The 20,338-nt window shown below is 51.8% G+C and overlaps 2 protein-coding genes across 7 annotated transcripts; one reads left to right on the top strand and one right to left on the bottom strand.

Moving 5' to 3' along the window:
* The first annotated feature begins 2,971 nt into the window (after positions 1 to 2,971).
* Positions 2,972 to 9,879, top strand: Slc39a13 (solute carrier family 39 member 13). 6 transcript variants are annotated; one of them, XM_075961292.1, is made up of 10 exons: positions 2,972 to 3,125; positions 4,399 to 4,707; positions 6,703 to 6,816; positions 7,093 to 7,217; positions 7,592 to 7,693; positions 7,795 to 7,884; positions 8,771 to 8,821; positions 9,042 to 9,174; positions 9,322 to 9,421; positions 9,497 to 9,879. In XM_075961292.1, the coding sequence occupies exons 2-10, from the start codon at positions 4,407 to 4,409 to the stop codon at positions 9,573 to 9,575; spliced, it is 1,095 nt and encodes a 364-aa protein (XP_075817407.1). In that variant the 5' UTR covers positions 2,972 to 3,125; positions 4,399 to 4,406; the 3' UTR covers positions 9,576 to 9,879. The 6 variants fall into 6 exon arrangements, with proteins under 6 accessions (XP_075817407.1, XP_075817404.1, XP_075817403.1 ...); XM_075961289.1 differs by having other exon boundaries at positions 2,998 to 3,125; positions 9,042 to 9,170; positions 9,497 to 9,627; XM_075961287.1 differs by having other exon boundaries at positions 3,000 to 3,125; positions 4,402 to 4,707; positions 9,497 to 9,713.
* Positions 9,880 to 13,020: 3,141 nt separating this feature from the next.
* Psmc3 (proteasome 26S subunit, ATPase 3) lies at positions 13,021 to 18,870 on the bottom strand. Its single transcript, XM_075961286.1, has 12 exons — positions 18,570 to 18,870; positions 18,282 to 18,365; positions 17,607 to 17,732; positions 16,976 to 17,080; positions 16,820 to 16,882; positions 16,487 to 16,624; positions 15,709 to 15,852; positions 15,447 to 15,595; positions 14,628 to 14,724; positions 14,327 to 14,472; positions 13,330 to 13,411; positions 13,021 to 13,199 (listed from the first exon to the last, which is right to left on the bottom strand). Exons 1-12 carry the CDS (start codon positions 18,651 to 18,653, stop codon positions 13,089 to 13,091), a joined length of 1,329 nt encoding a protein of 442 aa, XP_075817401.1. The 5' UTR covers positions 18,654 to 18,870; the 3' UTR covers positions 13,021 to 13,088.
* Between the last annotated feature and the right edge of the window lie 1,468 nt (positions 18,871 to 20,338).

Here is a 20,338-nt window from a genome sequence, read left to right as displayed (position 1 = left end):
CTGGAGAGGCAGAGGCAGGCAAAACTCTGAGTTTAAGGAAACCTCAATCTACACGGTGAGTTCCAGACCAGCCAGAGCTACACAGTGAGACTCTGTCTTGAACAATTGGAGAGAGAGTTTCACAATACAGCCTTAGCCTGCCTAGAACCTGTTATGTAGCTCAGGCTGGCCTGGTGCCTGAGTACATACATATATGTGCACCACAAGTATGAAGAGCATGGAGATCAGACAAGGGCACCCATCCCCTGGAGCTGGGGGTGCAGCGGGGTGTGAGCCATCATCTGAACTGACTCAGCTTCGTCTTTGGAAACTGAACTCAGGTCCTCTGGAAGAGCAATCTCTCCACCCACCCAAGACCAGCTGTTTAAATGTCTGTGTCAAAGCCAGTGTTTCAAACAATGGATCTTCTCACCTGACCACCTGAGCTCCACGAGCTTGCTTCTCTAATTTCATGAGGTTCTGTTGGCGGACATTCCAGACCAGCTGAGAAGAGAGCACACAGCAAGTGTATTTCCAGCTGGGTCTCGCTAGGGCCCATCCTGGGTGGCCAGGAGCCCCCTGACTTCTAGAGACAGGAAGACTGACACTGTTATTGTGAAATCATTTGCATATTGTGAGGTGCTTTGTATAAGATGGCATGATTTGCATACAGGGAGGAAGACATCTTTAACATCCCAGTGTGGCCTTCGCTAAACATCTTCTCCTTGTGGCAAAGAATCCAATTGGACATTCTGTTTCAGAACCTCCATAAGGGCCCAGGAGCGCATCCTGGGAGACGTATGAGGCTGGTGAGGAAAGCCAGACAGGAAGCTTTTGAAAGGAGCTGGTAGCCTAGAAAGCACAAATGTTAAAGAATGTATCAGCTGGGAGTGGTGCCGTAGGCCTGGTGTGGTGGTGCGCCCTCTTAATCCCAGCACCCTGGTGTGGTGGTGCGCCCTCTTAATCCCAGCACCCTGGTGTGGTGGTGCACCCTCTTAATCCCAGCACCCTGGTGTGGTGATGCACCCTCTTAATCCCAGCACCCTGGTGTGGTGATGCACCCTCTTAATCCCAGCACCCTGGTGTGGTGATGCACCCTCTTAATCCCAGCACCCTGGTGTGGTGATGCACCCTCTTAATCCCAGCACCCTGGTGTGGTGATGCACCCTCTTAATCCCAGCACTCTGGTGTGGTGATGCACCCTCTTAATCCCAGCACCCTGGTGTGGTGATGCACCCTCTTAATCCCAGCACTCTGGTGTGGTGATGCACCCTCTTAATCCCAGCACTCGGGAGGCGGAGGCAGGCAGATCTCTGAGTTCGGGGCCAGCTTGATCTACCAAGTGAGTTCTAGGACAGCAGCGTTACACGGGGAACCCGTTTTGGTGGGGGGAAAAAAAGTATAAAGTGTATCTGATAGAGTGCTTGGTCCAGCAATGCATCCATCAGGTGTAGGAGTGCACACCTACAATCAGGAGGTCCAGACACTCTAGTCTTCAAGTTCAAGGATGGTCTAGGATGAGACCTTATATCACAACAGATCAATAAATAAACCAGGAATGTGGCACTGAGAAGGCAGAGGTAGGCAGATCCTGTGAGTTCAAGGCCAGCTTCATCTAGTTCCAGGAAAAGCCAGGGCTACATAGAGAGTACCAGTCTCAAAATAAAATAAACCAATAAACAATGAAGAAACATATATGCAACACACACTGAAGTAGGTGAGGCATCAGCTGCACTGTGTGAGTTCAGTCGCCCTCAGAGCACCCAGAAAGAACAAGTGACCAGCCACAGAAGTAGAGAGCTGCCATAGGAGGTGAAGGCCAGAGACCCTCACTCTGTCACAGTCTGCCCAAGGGATGAGCCCAGACATTAGCCTTGGCTGAACGTTCTTCTGCACCGGCTGCTGGCTAATTCCTAGAAGAGGATGCAAAGGGGATTTCAGGCCACATTTCTACTGTGTTCAGGCTTAGAAATGAGGCGGCTATCACAGGCCCTAGGTACATCCAAGTTGAATTCTGGCTCTGCCATTTGTGTGGCTGCCATAAACCAATACAACAGTCAGTACATATCTGATAAAAATAAGGAACTGCCGGGCGGTGGTGGCGCACGCCTTTAATCCCAGCATTCAGGAGGCAGAGGCAGGCGGATCTCTGTGAGTTCGAGGCCAGCCTGGTCTACAAGAGCTAGTTTCAGGACAGGCTCCAAAGCTAGAGAGAAACCCTGTCTCAAAAAACCAAAAAAAAAAAAAAGCTAGTTTCAGGACAGGCTCCAAAGCACTACTGTCTCTAAAAAACAAAACAAAAACAAAAAAAACGAGGATGGTACATAGTGTGTGTTCAGTAAATCAGAGGACTACAGTAATTCTTGTCATACTTGCTCCAGTGGAGTGCAGGCCCAACTTGTGCAGGGTTAAGGGAACACAAAGCCCTTTCTTTGTGCCAGGTTTGGGATTCCAGGGCACAGGGTCTAGAAACATGTATTGGATCTCAAAGGGTTACTGTCCTGGAGACAGTGGCCTGAGGTTCCAAGTGAAAAACCAAAGCATAAAAATAATTCGATGAGTAAGAATAAAATTCCCTCTTCTGAGGTACCGGGGCCAGGCCCCTCCCTGTGGCAGGCACTTCCCCTTTCCCTGGCTCGTGGAGGAGCCAGGCGCGCTGGCTGACTCAGAACCACAGCCGCGCTCTTATCCCGGGACGGAGCGGTCTGGCGGCCACGCGCGCCCTCGTGTGGCTACTGCGGGGACTGCATGCCCAGAACGGTCGCGGTCCCCGCGTGGCCCTCATCTAGCTAAGCCTGACTAAAAGCGGTGCCCGCGGGTCTACCCACTTCCGTCCTGCCCTCTCCGCAGCCCCGTAATCCGGCCCGAGCGGAAGTGCACTGACCGCGCGGGTCCCCCATGGCTAAGAAGCGGAAGCGCCCCCCCGCCGCCGCTCCGTCTAGCCCCCCGGAGCCAGGCGCGTCTGGTTCCGGACTGTCCCGTGTGACGTGGCTGCACGCCGGGGGTGGCTCCGGGCCGGGGGCCTAGTGGCGGGGCCGGGCGAGGCAGAGCCGGGGCGGGGCGCGAGCCTGCAGCTGGATGGCCGGGCCCGCCCGGAGCGCTGCAGCTACCGCCGCCGCCACCTCTGCCACCGCTGCCACCGCACGGTGAGTCGCTGGACCCTCAGGCCCGCGTCCGGGGTGGGATGGACCGTGTCGATTCCCAAACCGGCTGCGGCTCGTCCAGAGTCTAGGAGTGGAACTTGCCTGCTTTTGACTCTTCCTTACTGCTGTCGTCCCACACTCTGCCCCTCATCTCTCTCAGCTGCCCCGCTTCTCTCCTTCCACCAGATACTCTCTGGCTCACTTTCTTGACTCGACTCTCCTTTCTCTTGCCTTCTCCGTTCTCTCCATACCCCATACTTCCAAGCCTGCGATCCCCTCGCCTCTGCATGACCCGCCAAGGACTTGACCTGGCTAGGGCCTGCCTTGGTATCAGTGAAGCTTCGCCCCCCCCCCCCGTGGTAGCTGTGGGGGGTCTAATTAAGGCCTAAGATCCCAGATATAGGCTTCTACTCACCAACCAGAGGGAGGAAACTGAGGCAGTTCAAGGTCACAGTAGGTACAGACAGGGCAAACCACACTCAAACTTTCCAGATTGAGCTTCTTGCTTGGTTGACTCACATCCCCATACGGTGATCTGTCTGCAGAACACATTCCTTCTGGAGTGCTTCAGGCCTCCTCTGGCACATGGCTTATGTTCTCTCCTCCATGCCATCAACTACCCGAATTAACAAGCCCATCTCATATCCATATCTCTGTGAGGGAGGCATTACCCAGATCCATTCCCTGATGAAGACCAGACTGGGAAGGGGCAACAGGAATTGCCCACAGTCAAACAGCTTAAAATCTAGATCACCAAATTAGTCAGCCACAAGTCGCCAGCCTGTGCTCCTGCATCTGTGAGGCATCTCTTCTCTTCTGCTCCCCAGAGATCATTTAGGGGGAAGAGGTTTGGACCACTGCTCAATTTCTCCACCAGTGCTCCCCATCAAGCTCATTGATGGCCTTAGACCCTGGGGTGTCTTCACAGACACATATCCTGGCAGCCAAGCCTCTCCTGGCAGCTAGAGACACCCAGCAGGGATGGGCCCTCCGGTGGCTGAAGGAAGCCCAGGCAGTGCCTCACCCAGTCATTAGAGAAAGTTTAGCCTTAGGCGGACACATTGACACACAGGCTGGAGCCAGCTCAGAAGGAAAAAATGTGTGGTTTTTGGGAGAAGTATAGAGGAGCAGAACCCCTTTGCTGTGTTCACCCATCCTCGGGAGCAAGCAGGAGGGTGATGCCATGGTCATTTGAGACGGGAGGAGATGCTGCGCTTCCTGAGTGGGCATGTGGTCCACGGAGGCAGCTCACATAAGCGGCCTTTGTGTTTTCCAGCAGCTGGCATGCCTGGATGTCCCTGCCCTGGCTATGGGATGGCAGGCCAAAAGGTTCTCTTCCTCACTGTCCTTGCCCTGGAGCTCCTGAGAAGGGTTGGAGGTTCTCAGCCAGCCCTCCGGAGCCTGGGGGCTGCAGCTGCCTGTCGCCTGGATGATAAAGAAAGCGAGTCTTGGGGTACTTTGCTGAGTGGGGAGCGACTGGACACCTGGATCTGCTCCCTCTTGGGCTCCCTCGTGGTTGGACTCAGTGGGGTTTTCCCCTTGCTGGTCATTCCCCTGGAGATGGGGACCATGTTACACTCAGAAGGTGAGTGGCCCTTCAGTGGCCCCGAGAATCCTCACAAAAGGAAGGAAACATGCTTGCTTTTGGGAAAATGCTGAGTCTCATGTGCCAGGCACACTGTGTCTGGAGCAGTGCCACCTTGGTCCTGTGGGAAGATGGTATACATGCTCATTTGTTCATTCATTTATGCATCTGCTTCTTACTTCATTCAGCAAACATTTCCCAGACGTGGTATGAACAGTGGCTGGCAATGTGGCTGCCACATTACCTGGGCTCAAATCCTGGCTCTGCCACCCACCAACTAAGTAGAACATGGCAAATCACTTAATCTCACTCTGGTCTGATCATGCAGTTCAGTAGTAGAATGGGTGCCTCGCATGTCCCCAGCAGCCTCACCCGCCATGAGAGCAGTACTGTCACTGACTTGTGAGTTTTAGATGAGCACTTGGGGGATCGCCTGATGCAGGGAGGGCAGGCGTTTACAGGCTTATGTTGAACCCCGAGTACAGAGGTGAGCAAGTGCTGCCTGCCCCCCGGTTTGGGTTAGTGGTCTAAAGGCTAGGGATGTAGTAGCTGATGCTGTTGTGCTTGCCTGGTACACAGGAAGTCAGTCCCCAGCTGAATATAGCTGGATATGGTAGCTCTTACTGAAAATCCCAGAACTTGAATGAAGGCAGAAGAATCCGAAGTTCAAGGTTATCTTTATTTAGCTACATAACCAAGCAGAAGTCACCCTGTGCTGTGTGAAACCCTTTCTCAGAGTATAAAAAGAATGTAGGGCTGAAGATGGCTCAGCTCTTAAGAGCACATATATTCTACTCTTCCAGAGCATTCAGATTCAGTTCCTAACATTCATGTCAGGCAGCTCACAACTGTCTGTAACTATAGTTCCAGAAGGATCCTCTGGGCTTGGCAGGCACCTGCATTCATAAACATGCATATAATTTTAAAAAGAATAAATCATTTAAAAAGTAAAAGAAGAGGGCTGGAGAGATGGCTCAGCGGTTAAGAGCATTGTCTGCTCTTCCAAAGGTCCTGAGTTCAATTCCCAGCAACCACATGGTGGCTCACAACCATCTGTAATGAGGGCTGGTGCCCTCTTCTGGCCTGCAGGCATACACACAGACAGAATATTGTATGCATAATAAATAAATAAATAAAGTAAAAGAAGGGCTCATGGAATGGCTCAGTGGGTAAAGGTGTTTGCCCTACAAGCCTGTCAAACTGACTTCATTCCTGAAACCCATGTAAAGGAGGAAGGAGAGAACACACACCACAGAGTTGTCCTCTGTGCCCACGTGTACACTCTCACATCACACACACAATAATAGTAAATAAATGAATAAACAGAGTGACTGCCTTTTGCCATCTGCCATGCTCCTGGAGGATTGTTGCTACCAATTGTGAACCAAGCCTTCCTGGAACCTGTCGTGCCTATGCAATGTGTCCTTCCTCAGACAACCCGGGGGATGGGGTAGCGCTGGTAGGATGCTCACTTGGTGTGTATGAGGCTTGGCAGGGTAGTGCAGGATGCACTTGGAGTATTGGCTACATTCTACAAGTGGGAAGCATTTGCTTTCTGGCTATCTTGGAAACAGCAGTGTCCCTGGGGGTCATTGCACCACCAACGGCCAAGAAGCACTTCCAAATCTGGACATACAAGTTGTAAAAGTCCCCAAGTTTCTGTCAGTTTTCTACAGGTGGCACTGAGGCGAGATATTCCCATTGAATGAACATTTGCTTTATGCCTTGTTGTTTAATTCTGATCCAATTTGTACATGGGGAAACCGAGTCTCAGAAGTTATCTTCCAGGTGCCAGCAGATGGATTGGAGAACTGGAACTTGCCAGGGCCCAAGCCCATCTCTTAACCAATATGCAGTAGTCAGTGAGTCCACAGTGGTTCCTACTGAGCACTCTGGATTGGGGAAGAGCTAGCCAGAAAAGCAGTAGTCTTTGGAAATCCAGCCTTTGGGTGCTTAGGAGCACAAGCTCAACCCAGGCCTCACGTCTGCTTACAGCTGGAGCCTGGCGTCTGAAGCAGCTGCTCAGCTTTGCCCTGGGTGGACTCTTGGGCAATGTGTTTCTGCACCTGCTGCCAGAGGCATGGGCCTACACCTGTCGCATCAGCCCCGGTGAGTGAGACCACAGGGCAGGACAGGAGGGCAGAACCCGTGCCCATGCCCAGGCTGGCCTAGGCCCTGCTGGCTCTACAGAGAGGGCCATGGGAGGGATGTGGAAGAGAGATTCAGAAAACCTTGTCTAAGAGGGAAGGTCGAATTCCAATGCCCTGGCTTCAGTAGGTGCCCCTCCCAAACCTCCTCCCTGAACTAGCCCTGAAATAGGCCCCATTCCAGATGACTCCCTTCTAGCCACTGGCTTGGCATGGCCTGTTAGTGCTCCCCCTGCAGGTGGTGAAGGACAGAGTCTGCAGCAGCAGCAACAGCTGGGGCTATGGGTCATTGCTGGCTTCCTGACCTTTCTGGCATTGGAGAAGATGTTCCTGAATAGCAAGGAGAAGGAGGGCCCCAGCCAGGTAAGCCAGAAGACCCAGAGCCCGGATATGTCGGGTTGTCGGTTTTTTTCTTTGTTTTTTTTTGGTTTTGTTTTCTGCTTCTAAAGTAAATGAAAAAGTAAAATAAATACCCAGGGCCTGGAGAAGCCCAGGGTCTGAGTATCTCCTGGCTCTCCCCTGAGAGCTGTGGTAGGAAACTCCCAAGGATGGCAGCGCCAGCCTCTGAAGTAGTTTGATCTCATAGATGGATGATGACAGACTGTGGGGTTGAGGCCTAATGACGGATCAGCAAAGTCTAGCTAGATCAAGGAAATATTCTGTCTCTTGTCCCTCTCTGTCTGCCTGTCTGAGTGGGGGCATCTAATGTCACCTCTCTCTCCTTCTTCTGGCCGTAGGCCCCCAGCAAAGACCCCACTGCTGCCGCGCTCAATGGAGGCCACTGTCTGGCCCAGCCGGCTGCAGAGCCCGGCCTGAGAGCCGTGGTCCGGAACCTCAAAGTGAGTGGCCCATGAGGGCCCCCCTCCTGCAGCCGCAGAGCTGAATGGCCAGCTCAGCTCTGCCTGCCTGGCTCAGCCCGGCTTTCTTTCCCTTCACCCAGGTCAGCGGCTATCTCAACCTGCTGGCCAACACCATAGACAACTTCACTCATGGGCTGGCTGTGGCTGCCAGCTTCCTTGTGAGCAAAAAGGTAAGGGGTAGGGCAAGTAGAGCTCTGGCATCTGGTGAAAAGGGTACTAATATCTACCAATTCGATCCACCTCCAAAAGAAAGTCTGCTTCTTGCTTTTACTAACAGTATCTTTGTGAAGCCTTGTCCCTGTCCTTCTGCTGGATGCTGCTCTAGCCTCTCTCTTCACCTTTATTGTCCTCAGATTGTGTGCATGTCTGTGCTGTCCTCAGATTGTTATGTGCATGTCTGTGCTGGTGTCACATGTTTGTGTGCTCTTGGAGACCAAAAGATCCCCAAGCTGGACCTGGATCCTTGGAGCTAGAGCTAGAGCAGTTGTGAGTGATCTAACGTGGGTGCTGGGAACTGAACTCAGGTCCTCTGGTCCCCCACCTCTGTCGCACCTTTGTTCCCTTCTGCCAGCACTCACTAGGATGTCCCTATCAAGTCCCCACTACTAGATGCTTCTCCCTTCACCCACCACCTATTTGTCTACCCCGACACTAGGTAGTCGCTGTGTCCTCTTCCTCCCAAACTCCTCACCCCTCAGACCTCAGTTGGACTGTACTTCTAAGAGGCACTTGCCACCCCACCCAGTTAGGCACCTGTCTAGTCTTCCTCACAGCACTGCTCCAGATGGGGCCACGCAGGTGCTTGTCTTGTACCCTGTCTCAACCAGGCACCCCCAACCTGCAGCTTAGGAGTGGCACTGTGCCCGTGTGCAGTGAATGCAGCCAGCACATCTGTGGGTGAATTCTACGTTGCAGTGTTGAGGCTGTCAGTACTGAGGGCAGGCTCTTCCCGCCCAGAGCAGACTCAAAGCACAACACTTGTTTGTAGAGAGACTGGGTATGGGGGAAGCCTAGTTACCCAGCAGAGGCAGCAGACTCAGACTCCCATCTCTGCAGATTGGGCTTCTAACCACCATGGCCATCCTCCTGCATGAGATCCCCCATGAGGTAAGTGCCCAGAGGGTGGCCCCAAAGCCAAGGTCCCAAGGTTTCCATGCTCAGCATGGGTGTGGCGCTTGGCCAGGGCTTTGGGTGGGCCTTGCCCACAGGAGTGGTCTGGAGGAGGGGCACCGCTTCAATAGGCGCTGGCCCAGGGGCAAGGTAGATAGGACGCTGGGTGTTCATGTGGTCAGGCTCTGGGTGAACATCTATCTGGGCCTTTCCTCAGGTGGGTGACTTTGCTATCCTGCTCCGAGCTGGCTTTGACCGATGGACTGCAGCCAAGCTACAGTTCTCTACAGCCCTGGGAGGCCTTCTGGGGGCCTGCTTTGCCATCTGCACACAGTCCCCCAAAGGAGTAGGTATGAGAGTGGTCATGTTCAGTAGAGGCAACAGCTAGACAGTGCCACTGCCCCGCTGCTACTGGGCTTGTGTGCCTGGTCTGCCCTGCAGAAGGGTAAGGTACATACAGCCCCCTGGGCTTACCACCAGCTCATCGTTCCCTACAGGGGAGACAGTGGTCTGGACCCTGCCCTTTACCTCTGGAGGCTTTCTCTATATTGCCCTGGTCAATGTGTTGCCCGACCTCTTAGAAGAAAATGACCCGTGGTGAGTGATCTCCTGGGATGGCCACTAACGGGGTTCAGGAGGAGTCCTGCTCCTAAGTCTCCCCTCTCCCAACAGGCACTCCCTGCAGCAGGTGCTGCTGCTCTGCTCCGGCATCGTGGTCATGGTGCTGCTTTCATTCTTCGTTGAGTGGTAACCATTCCTGATATCCCTCTCCGCATAGCAAGCAATAGAGAACCAACTTGCTCTGTGACTTTGTGTGAGAGGCAGAGGGTGAATGCTAGAACCAGCCTCGCACTGGACAGAGATGTGTGCAGGAGACCGACACTGTGACCCCTGTGTGCAGAGCCCAGCCACCCCACTGTCATCTAGCAGCAAGGAATGGCAGCGCTGGTGCCAGCACAGGCCTCACTTCTCGCAAGAGTCCAGGGCTACAGAGAACCCCGGAATTGTCCCCCCTGGACCTCTAACTCAAGACTAATTAAAGCTCTGCTCACATATCCAGGTCCCAAGCACCTTAAGAGGCGGAGGCTGCACTGCTCTTTGCTGTCATTTCCCCAGCCCTTCCTGTGCCACCTCTACAGCCAAAGAAAGGGGAGGTGGGTGCTTTGCAGCCCCAGCCCCACTCAGCACTGAGCAGGCAGCCTCTCTAGGACCTCCTCCTAGGGGCTGCCACCCTGGCCAGCTCATGCTTCCCCAGCAAATGCTGTCAAACAGCAGTCTGCAAGGCACCGTGTAATCCTCAGGCTAGCAGTCTCCCAGTGCAGCTCCAAATGCTCCTGCCAGCACACGGTTCAGCAGACATGCCCCAGGCAGGGAGAATGAGCCTTGCTGCCCTTCCCCGCTCAGGCCCCTTGTCCTTTGGGTTGAGTAAGGTGGGGGTGGTGAGGGCTCCACATTGTCAGTGCTCAGGAATGTGAACTGGGAGAATGCTGAAGCCATAATCCCCAACTATTTCCCTTGGCTGACATCCAGGTACTCAGCTGGCCACTCAACAGCCAGACTTCAGCCCTGCTGCTGTGGTGTTAGAGAAGTGGCCACTGAATGATTCCATAGCAGTTAACGCTGTGGTTCATCTTTATCTGTAAATACCTGTTCTATAGGTGTAAATAAATATTACCTAGACCACTCCCCGTTCCACATACTAGGGCGGTCAAGCAGAGCTCTGCTCAGTGCTCTGGCAGATCTGTTCCCTTGCTGTACATCTCGGAAGGTTTCCTATTTCCCCGCCCAGTTTCACTGTTAACCTTTCAGCCCAGGAATGCTTGAGCCTTTGTCACCATCACCTGATCTTATTTATTCCCTGATCCCCCTTAGTAATTCTTATCAAGGGATCAGGACCATCAAGTCATCTCCAGCTTTGACTTCACACTGTAATCTTAGCATCCAGGAATGGTAGTAGAAGGATCTGGAGTTAAAAGGCCAGCCTAAGCTACTTGAAACCACCATTTTGGAAAACAAGGGGGAAAAAAAGGAAGGCATAGGAAGAACATAGGCTATGGTAATACATGAGGTAGAACAATGAATTCCAGGCCAGCTTAGGCTACATAAGACCCTGTCTCACTTGATCCTCCCCATAGCACCCACCTCCCAAATATAAGCAGGAGGAAAAAGGGTCTTTACCAGGCCCCCTTCCTGACTGCACCATCACCATAACACAGCAAGGGGCACTGCTTCTCCATCCAACCCACTTTCCTCCCTAAGCCACCAGGCAGCCTTCAGCAGCCCCCTGGGTGGGATAAGTCAGTCGTCTGTGCTGAGTCTAGTGCAAGCAGGTGGGACACCAAATCAGCTACCTCCTTAGCCGGGAATGCTCAGCTGTCAGTGTTCCGGTGTCCCATCCATCAGAGATCTGATCTACCTGGCTGACTTCCAGGGACCTCAGGACAGAAAGGACCAAGCCCATTGTCTTTCCTCTCAGCAAGTGCTCAGGGCAGAGCTGTGGTGTGAAGCCCAGCTGGGAGGCTGACAAGCACAAGTATCACCGTTCACCACTGCACTCAGCCCGAGGGGTTTGAAGGGCTCTGCTATACTGAGGAAGCCAGATGATGGTGGTGCCTACACCATGGCCAAGAACACATTCTCTCTGGTTAGAAAGGAGGAGGGGGCACCTAAGCCCAGGCCAGAGGACAAAATCAGAAGCCCTTTAGCTGCTCAGCTCCTGGAGCAAGACATAATCAAACCACAATCAACAGGCAGCATGCAGAGCTCAGCGAGCCAGCACATGGGTAGAGTCACACTGAGGAGAGCTGACAAGGTGGAGCTTGTTGGAGTCATGTCCTCTGGGAAGAGCAAGGGGAAGAAAGGAAAGTGCCAAGGAATTTTTGCCCCTTTTTGGCAAAAAGTGGAATTTTGAGGATTAACAGCTTTAAAGGGCCATTCAGGGCTACCAAAACAACTCATTGAAAAGATGAATGATGAGCCAAACAAGGTGGCATATGCCTTTAATCCTAACATTCTAGACTAAACACAAGCAACTGAGTTCAACGCCAACCTGATCTACATCAAGTTCCAGGCTAGCCAAGACTTCATAGTAAGACCCTGTCTCTAAATAAAAAATAAATAAAAATAAAATTTTGATGCTACCTCATTTCATTACACTGTAATTTCAGCCCAGCTGCTTGTGTCTGTAAAATGTACACCCAGGTTAATGAGCTGGATCAGTGGGTAAAGGTACTTACTGCACAAACTTGTTGATCTAAGTTGGATCCCTAGAACCCAGGTAAAGGTGGAAGGAGAGAACTGACTCCACAAAGCTGTCCTCTGATGGACATGTATCCTGACCACGTGCACACACACACACAGTGAAAATAATACAGCGGCCATCCTGATAAAAAAAATATGCATTAAGACCTATATAGGGGCAGGGATGTGTCTCAGGTAGTAGAGTGCTTGCCTAACATGAACTAAACCCTGGGTTCTATCCCAGCACCACATGAAACTGGAATGGTGGGAGCTGGAGAGATGGCTCAGAGGTTAAGAGCACTGGCTGCTCTTCCAGAGGTCCTGAGTTCAATTCCCAGCACCCACATGGTGGCTCACAACCATCTGTAATGAGATCTGGTGCCCTCTTCTGGTTAAACATGCAGACAAACACTGTATACATAATATATAAATCAATCATAAAGAAAAGATGAGAATGGTGGGACATGCCCATAGCTGTGACCGCACTGCCAAGCCGAAAGGCTGTGGGCTCCCACACAGCAAGGCAGGCAGCAGAGTAAGGCCGGGAGAGAGCGGTATGATGGACAGGCCTGAAGAGCCTGGGAGAAACACGATGCCTACAAGCCAGGGTAGTGGGGTCTATTTCAAGAACTAAACCCTACATCTTACTGTATATGGCAACAAGAATTAGACTAGAGCACTGCAATGCAAGATGGGAAACTCTGGCTTCTCTTCAGGGTATTCCTTTGGGAACTCCAAGGCTGCAAGCCTCTAAAGCAGTCAGCGCTGACTTAAGGAGACTTTGGGGAGGAGATAGAAAAGACTCTAGGAAACTGCTGTGCCCTGTACCTCCCCATCACAGGGAGGTTTGGGGCCCATGGCCATCTGGGAGTTTTGAGGCTGTAGCTCCTGAGGAAAAGACCTTCTCCATATATGCCACTCCCACCCAGAGTCCATGAGGACGAGACAGACAGGTGGCAAGGATAGAAAACACCTTTTATTACCAGCTTTCGCCCACACCCTAGTGGGCGGACTAGAGGCGCCCCTAGGCATAGTACTGCAGGTTGGCTTTCTTCTTGGCCTGCACCTCTAAGATGCCCTCCATGTAGTCCTCGTGGGTAAGCTCCGTAGCACCTCTGCGCAGTGCGATCATACCCTGCAGCCATGACAGATACGGTCTAGTGTGGCCCCCTGAATCCTGAGCCCAACTTCCAAAGGCCTGGGCCCCTGATCTATCCAGGGAAAAGGCAAGGCTGAAAGAATCCACCAATTCCCTGACCACTCACCGCTTCCACACACACGGCTTTGCACTGGGCCCCATTGAAGTCATCAGTGCAACGGGCCAGCTCCTCATAGTTCACGTCAGGACTGGAGAAAGGACAGACACCACAGAGCTTGATTACTCACGGAGGGAACGTGAATGGGAAGATGTCTTACTATGCACCCACCAAACAATAGTCTGTCTGCTGGCAGGCAAGTCTTTACCCACCCTGACCTTTCTTTCATTATAAAATAAGGGGTTCAAGATTAATGAGATTAGACAAAGCCACTTATAAGATCTGATACTGCAATCTTCTAGAACCCTGCATCTGAGACTCCAGTAACCAAATCTGCCTGAGGCGAGAAAACAAGGGGTTCTATAGACGAAAGGTAACGCCAGAGTGGAGCATCACTCAGCCCAGCGCAGCTACCACATCTGTCCTCTTATGCCAAGCACTGCACTTAAGACATCATCATGGCACTGGGTGGTGGCGGTGGCGTACACATTTAATGCCAGCACTCAGAAGACAGAGGCAGGTGAATATCTGTGAGTTCAAGGCCAGCCTGGTTTACAGAGTAAGTTCCAGGATAATCAGAGATAGGCAGAAACCTTGTCTCAGGAGAAAAACAACCACCACCACCAAAACATCATCACGGCCAATTCTCAAAGTGGAGTAATTATCCCCAAGTTTCAAATAACAGAGCATGCTTAGAAGGTCAGGCCACAAGTTCAAAGTTGTACAGGTTTGAGCTCAAATCATCTGGTCCTGGTAAGATTCTCGTAAGTCATGCTGGGCTGTGCCTACCTACTGGGCTGTGGGATCTATGTGTCTTCAGATGGGAGGATGAGGCACAGGTGACTTTGAGGACCATACCACCTAGGAGTAGGGTCTGAGTCCCAGCAGAACTCTTAGACAGTAGGGGAGAAATGGAGACTATGTGCATGCATAGGAAGGGGAGGGGCTGGGCAACACAGTACAGGAGGGATGAGAACCGAAGGTCCAAAAACGTCTTGCAGCTGACCTGACATTCATCTTCCGTGAGTGGATCTGCATGATTCTGGCCCGAGCCTCCTCGTTGGGCATCGGGAACTCAATCTTGCGGTCCAGGCGTCCTGAGCGGAGCAGGGCAGGGTCCAGGATGTCCACTCTGTTAGTGGCTGCAATTACCTAAGGAATAAGGGAAACAGCAGCTTCAACTGAAAAGCAGTGCATCCACCCACAGGCACAAGTCGAGGCAGGTCAGGGTGTAGGAAAGATGGGTCCCAACTCTGCCAGTACCGGAGCCCCGGGTCAGCCCAGCAGCTCAGCTGCATTTTATTCACCTTCACTTGGGTGTTGGGCTGGAAGCCATCCAGCTGGTTCAGAAGCTCCAGCATGGTCCTCTGCACTTCCCGGTCCCCTGCCTTTTCACTGTCGAAGCTGCGGTGCACAGGAGCCAGAGATGCCAGTGACATCACGGCATAAGCACAGGCTATTCCAACTTGTCCAGGGAAATGGTTGCCTCAACCTGAGGCTCCCAGCCCAGGGACTGGCACAGAGAAAGGTGTCACCAAGAGTTAACTGCAGCATTCAACAAAGCTTGCAGAGGCTTCTGGGATCAGATGCTTGGCTGACAACAGACAGTGAGCAGAAACAGCCAGGGCTAGGGCTGTGGCTTTGAGCAATGTGTGATCCCACAAAACTTTGCTCAGAGAATCAGGAGCCTAGGCATCCAACCCCACCCCAGGAAGGGCTCTTGAGTCTGAAGACAATGGCTGGGCAACTACCCAATGAACAGGAAAGAGCCAAAAATCAATTGGACACTGGGAGGGTGTCCAGGGTGGGGGCAGAGTGAGACCGGAAGGACAGTCACACAAATGTAGCGCTTATGCTAAGGAGCAATGGGGTGAACGCTCAGAAGGGCTTTAAATAGGATCTGTGGGCAACAGATTTGAATACACGTGAGATGACTGCCATTTCTTTTTTGAGAGAAATGTGGCAGCTGCGAGAATTTAGGAAGCAGAAAAACAGAAGAGTTACTACTCAGGGAGGAGGGAGGAGCAGGATGGGAAAGAGCTGTAATTTACTTGAGTTGGGATTTGAGCTCCCACCCCATCCCTCACCCCCAGGAACCCTTGGAAGTCTTTAGCACACTCCCTTACCGCTTGGTACCAATGGCATCCAACTCATCAATGAAGATGATAGATGGCGCCTTCTCCTTGGCCAGGGCAAAAGCATCACGGACCAGCTTGGCGCCATCTCCAATGAACATTTGCACCAGCTGGGGGCCTGCCAACTTCAAGAAGGTTGCCTGAGAGAGAGGGGACAGATCAGCCCAAAGGCCCAAGAGGTTCTAAGAATCTTTAAGCCCATCTCATACAGTTTCAACCCACCCACCTCCTCCTCAGTGGCCCCCGCACACACCTTGGTCTGAGCTGCACAAGCTCGGGCAAGCAGAGTCTTCCCTGTACCAGGTGGCCCGTACATCAGCACTCCTTTTGGGGGCTGGATACCCAAGTTCTCAAACTTCTCTTTGTGGTTCATAGGCAGGACAATGGCCTCTACCAGCTGCCAGGAAGAAGTCCTGGGTGAGCAGAGTGATGCCCTGAGGGATACACCCTAGTCTAATCCGCCTATTTCCTATTCCAATGCAGACACTCTACTCTCTCTCCTACAAAATGACATTAAAGTCCCCATTTCCCACCCCAAGGACAGTCACTCTAGAACTGCAGGCCCTGGCCTGGCCTGGGTACATGGCTCAGCTTTTCAAGCACCCATGGAAAAATGCAGGCATGAACATAAGTCTATAACCTCAGTGCAGTGGAGACACAGTCAGGAGGACCATGAGCCTAGCTCCAGGTTCAGAGAGGGACCATGTCTCAGGAAGAAGGTGGAGAGTGACAGATCAGGAGACCTGACATTTCCTGTGCATACATGCACCTGCACTGATATCACACACACTGAAGGAAGGAGGAGCCTGAGTGGAGTTTCTGCACTAGCCCCTTCTGTGGCCTTGGGCAACCCCTCCAATCTCTCTGGAATCCAGGCTATCAGCAGTTAACACTGCTTTTTTGTTTTTTTCCTCCTTAAGCAACTCTTTTACAAGGATAAAGGCACAATGACGGAATACAATCTGGTCAAATAAGTGAAAAAAACTACAATAGGCTGGCAAGGCTGCTGGCAGCGGCCATGCCTCCCTCACCTCCTGGATCTGCTTGTCCAGGCCCCCGATGTCACTGTATTGCTCTGTGGGCCGCTCATCCACTTCCATGGCCTTCACCCGAGAGTCGTACTCTGTGGGCAGGGTCTCCAGGATCAGATAGGAGTCTTTGTTCACACCCTGAGGGCAAAGCAGAGAGTCTGCATTTGTCCCACTCTGCCTAAAGGGCTAGGGGAATAAAGCTACGGACGGGAAATACAGGAAGCACAGATTGCAGGGAGAAGTCCTGCTGCAGCGCCAAATTCAGAGGCAACAGTGACCTAAGGCAGTGTAAGCTCACTGGAGAAGCCCTGCCTGGGCTCAGGCAACACTCACCACCAGGTCTCCTGGCTTCAGCTTCTCTGCATCCACCAAGCCAATCACTGGCAGGAAGTATGTCTTTAGGAAAAATTACAGGCAGTTTCAGCTACTTCCTCACTGAAGCTCCCCAGGGCTGCCCCTTGCCCCTGTCTACTACTGAGCCAGCCTTACTTGTCGTGTGGAAGTTTTGATCACAGCACACTTGCCCTTCCTCTGTGAGTCCAGGTCAATATTGGCACCATCCTCCTCCTGGTCATTGGGATCAACGTCCAGCAACTAAGAAGAAAAATAAGCCCAATCCCTTGGACTTCCCAGAGTGCACTGCTATGTGGGCCAAAACAATTCCCACACTCACAAGGCCACAGACCCTACTTCGCTCTCCAAACTAGCATTAAGCTTAGTAAAATACACTTGAGTCAAGCAGTGGTGGTGCACACCTTTAGCCCCAGCACTCGGGAGGCAGAGGTAGGTGGATCTCTATGAGTTACTCTGGTCTACAGAGCAAGTTCCAAAACGGCCAAGGCTACACAGAGAAACCCTGTCTCAAAACAAACAAACAAACAAACAAAACCACCAAAAAATAAATGACTGAATAAAAAATTATATACTAAAGGCTTGATAAAATCTTTGCTTCTTTACTGCTTCTGTATGCAAAGTTCATTCCGTTCAGTGCAGGCCTGTGTCAGTGCAAGCCTGTGTCTAGGAAGTGAGTCTCAGGAGGGCTTGTATCAACTCTACCCCTATGGGCCCCATCCCAAGATGTCTCCACACACCCTCTTTCCCTCCACATATACATACACACCTCAATGACGTTGGAGACAAGGTATGGCAAGGTTTTGTTCACTTTGATTTTCTCACTGTTCTCTTTGATTTTATCTTTCATGGCTTGGAGTTCATGGGTGACTCGCAACACTTCACTCTTCATGATCTGATAAGAAAAAAATAAACGTTCAACCCTGATTTAGTTTGTTGACATCAGACCCATCCAATGAGACCCAGCCTGTCTGTGTCCAAATTGCAGAAGTCAAGACAAGATGCCAGTATGAAAACTTCCTGGTGAAGTAGCTGTGGAATAAAGGGATAGTGGTGGTGGTGAGTGGAGACTTATTAAAAAGTTTGGTGCTGGGCAGTGGTGGCCCAAGACTTTAATCCCAGTACTCGGGAAGCAGAGGCACCTGGATCTCTATGAGTTCAAGGCCAGCCAGGGCAGATTCCAAAGGTACAGAAAAACCCTGTCTTAATTCAAAAAAAAAAAAAAAAGATTGGTGCTTTAAGACAGTCTCATGTAGTCCAGGCTGACCTGTTCGTCCCTTCTCCTCTTTTAAGATTTAGTTTAGTTTTGTTTTCTTTTTTGCTTTCTCTGGTTCCAGGAGATAGGCCCCAAGCCTCCTGCATTATGACTGTAAAAAAGGAGACAGGGGTCGGAGGGGCGAGTCTTGTTGGGACTCCAGCACATACACCGGAATCAGGCGCCCACCTTGATCTCACTGTCCAACAGCCGTGTGCGCTGGATGATCTCCTCTGTGGACATCTTGAGCACCTCCTCCCCAATGCCATCTTGCTGTTTAAAGAAAGGAAGAAATACTTATTTACTCTCACTAAGAGCTGCCGTCCCACGTCCCCACACTTGCGCACAGCAGGATGAAGTCGGGTCGTCTGCCCACGTCCCAAGCTTGGTGCCCAGTCCGAAGCGGACCTGGGACTCCCGGCCACCTGCTTCCAGCCCTTCAAGCTCCGGGACGCCCCTCCGTCTCCCGGCACTCACCTCCGCTTCATCCCACACGGTCGCCATCTTCTCCTGCCGAGTCACTGGACTCTCGGGCGTCGGCAGCAGATTCATTTCCTGCATGAAGAGGCCGAAACTGGGAGTGCGCCCGAGCCCCTGCGGGAGCCCAGCGCAGCCTTTCTCAATGCCCTCTCTCCACCAGCGGCGAACTTCACCCGCGATCCCAGACTCGACAGAATTAGCTGCGTTTCCAGTGCCGAGCGAATCTGCCGCTCGGACTCCACGAACCAAACCCAGCACAAAGCCCGCCCCGTGGCTCGCCGGTTGCTCCGGTTTGTGCCGGAGCGATAGATGGGCTGCTATTGGCCGGAGCACGTGGCAGGGCGGGGCCTGACGCACAACCGGAAGAGGCGGGAATCGCAGAGTCTTTCGGGAAATGCAGTTTTAACCCGGCGGGTAACCAAAAAGGCAATTGCGGAGGCACAAGTTCAAAGTCAGAGTCCGGGTAAACTGGAAATTGAAAGATTTGTAAATCGCCGGGCGTAGAATCGTTTATCCTTAGTCCCAGAACTCGAGAGGCAGAGACAGGAGGATCTCCAGAGCGAGTTCCAGAACAGCCAGTATGGCACTGGCTCCCCAACCATAAAGGACACATCCAGCCCTGTGCTAACCTTGCCTTTTAGCTTCTGTAGTTCTGCTTCTGGCTCACTGTTCTTGTTTACTAAAGTGTGTCAGCCCAGGACATGTTTTTTTGTGCTTAAAAGCTCACCCTGGAAAGGCTTAGGGCTGCGATAGGATCCCGAACCCCCAGTGTAGCCATTGACTGGCTAGTAAAAACTTTCTGTTGACCTAAGTCCAAGCAGTCTTCTCGAGTGAATGCCCACAACAATTGCTCCTGCTAACATCAATGCAGCTCCACCAAACTGGCCATATAGGAGGAACTCGCGTGATAATGCCTATGCGGTTAAAAACAGGACTCAGGTCCGCAGCATTTGTTTTCTGTGTTCATCATGACCTTGGTGAGCAGAGCAGGTCGCCTTTGAAGATTTATTTATTTTATGAGTGTTTTGCCTACATGTGTGTCTGTGCACCACTTGAATCCAGTGCCCAAGAAGGCCAGAAGAGGGCATCAGATCCCCCTGGAACTGCAATCACAAAGGGTGAGAGCACTCATGTGGGTGCTGGGAACCAAACCCAGGTCCTCAGCAAATCAGCAAGTCTTAATCGCGAGTCATCTCCAGTCTCTCTTGAACAGCATAAGACTAATTGTGCTTGTGTCTGTTACTCAAGAGAACCTCTCTCACTAGTTTGAGATGAATGCTAGCCCCTTGTATTATCTTCATGGAAGCCACATAGCTTGTAATAAAAGTCAAGCCATCATATCTTCTCTAAATTTGGGGGATGCTTGTGCAGTGGTCGCCGTGGGATACAGCTGAAAGCAGACCTTATTTAGATAACAGCATTTGTGGTTTTCCTCTCAGACAGACATAGCATCTCTCAGCAGTGTGTTATTCTGTCCTCTCAAACATGCTACCTTGTGGACAGATTATTGCCAATTTTAGATAAGCACACAGAAGCTTGGAGGGTTGGATGATGCACCCAGGATCATTCAGAGAATCATTGCCATATGGGCCTACTGATCTCAAATATCTACTTCCAGCTGAGATTGGCAGCATGCCCAGAGGTTGAGGCCAGCCTGAGAATCATAGCAAAAGTTTGTCTTAAATGAGAGAGGAGAAAAATGGGTAGGTGGTGGGCTTGGGAGACAGCTTAGTGGGTAAAGTGAATACTCTGCCAGCGTGAGGACT

Source organism: Microtus pennsylvanicus, chromosome 2 (assembly GCF_037038515.1).
Source record: "Microtus pennsylvanicus isolate mMicPen1 chromosome 2, mMicPen1.hap1, whole genome shotgun sequence".
Taxonomy (NCBI): Eukaryota; Metazoa; Chordata; class Mammalia; order Rodentia; family Cricetidae; genus Microtus; species Microtus pennsylvanicus.
Note: the sequence above shows the minus strand (reverse complement) of the source record. Positions and strands in the feature narration are given on the sequence as shown.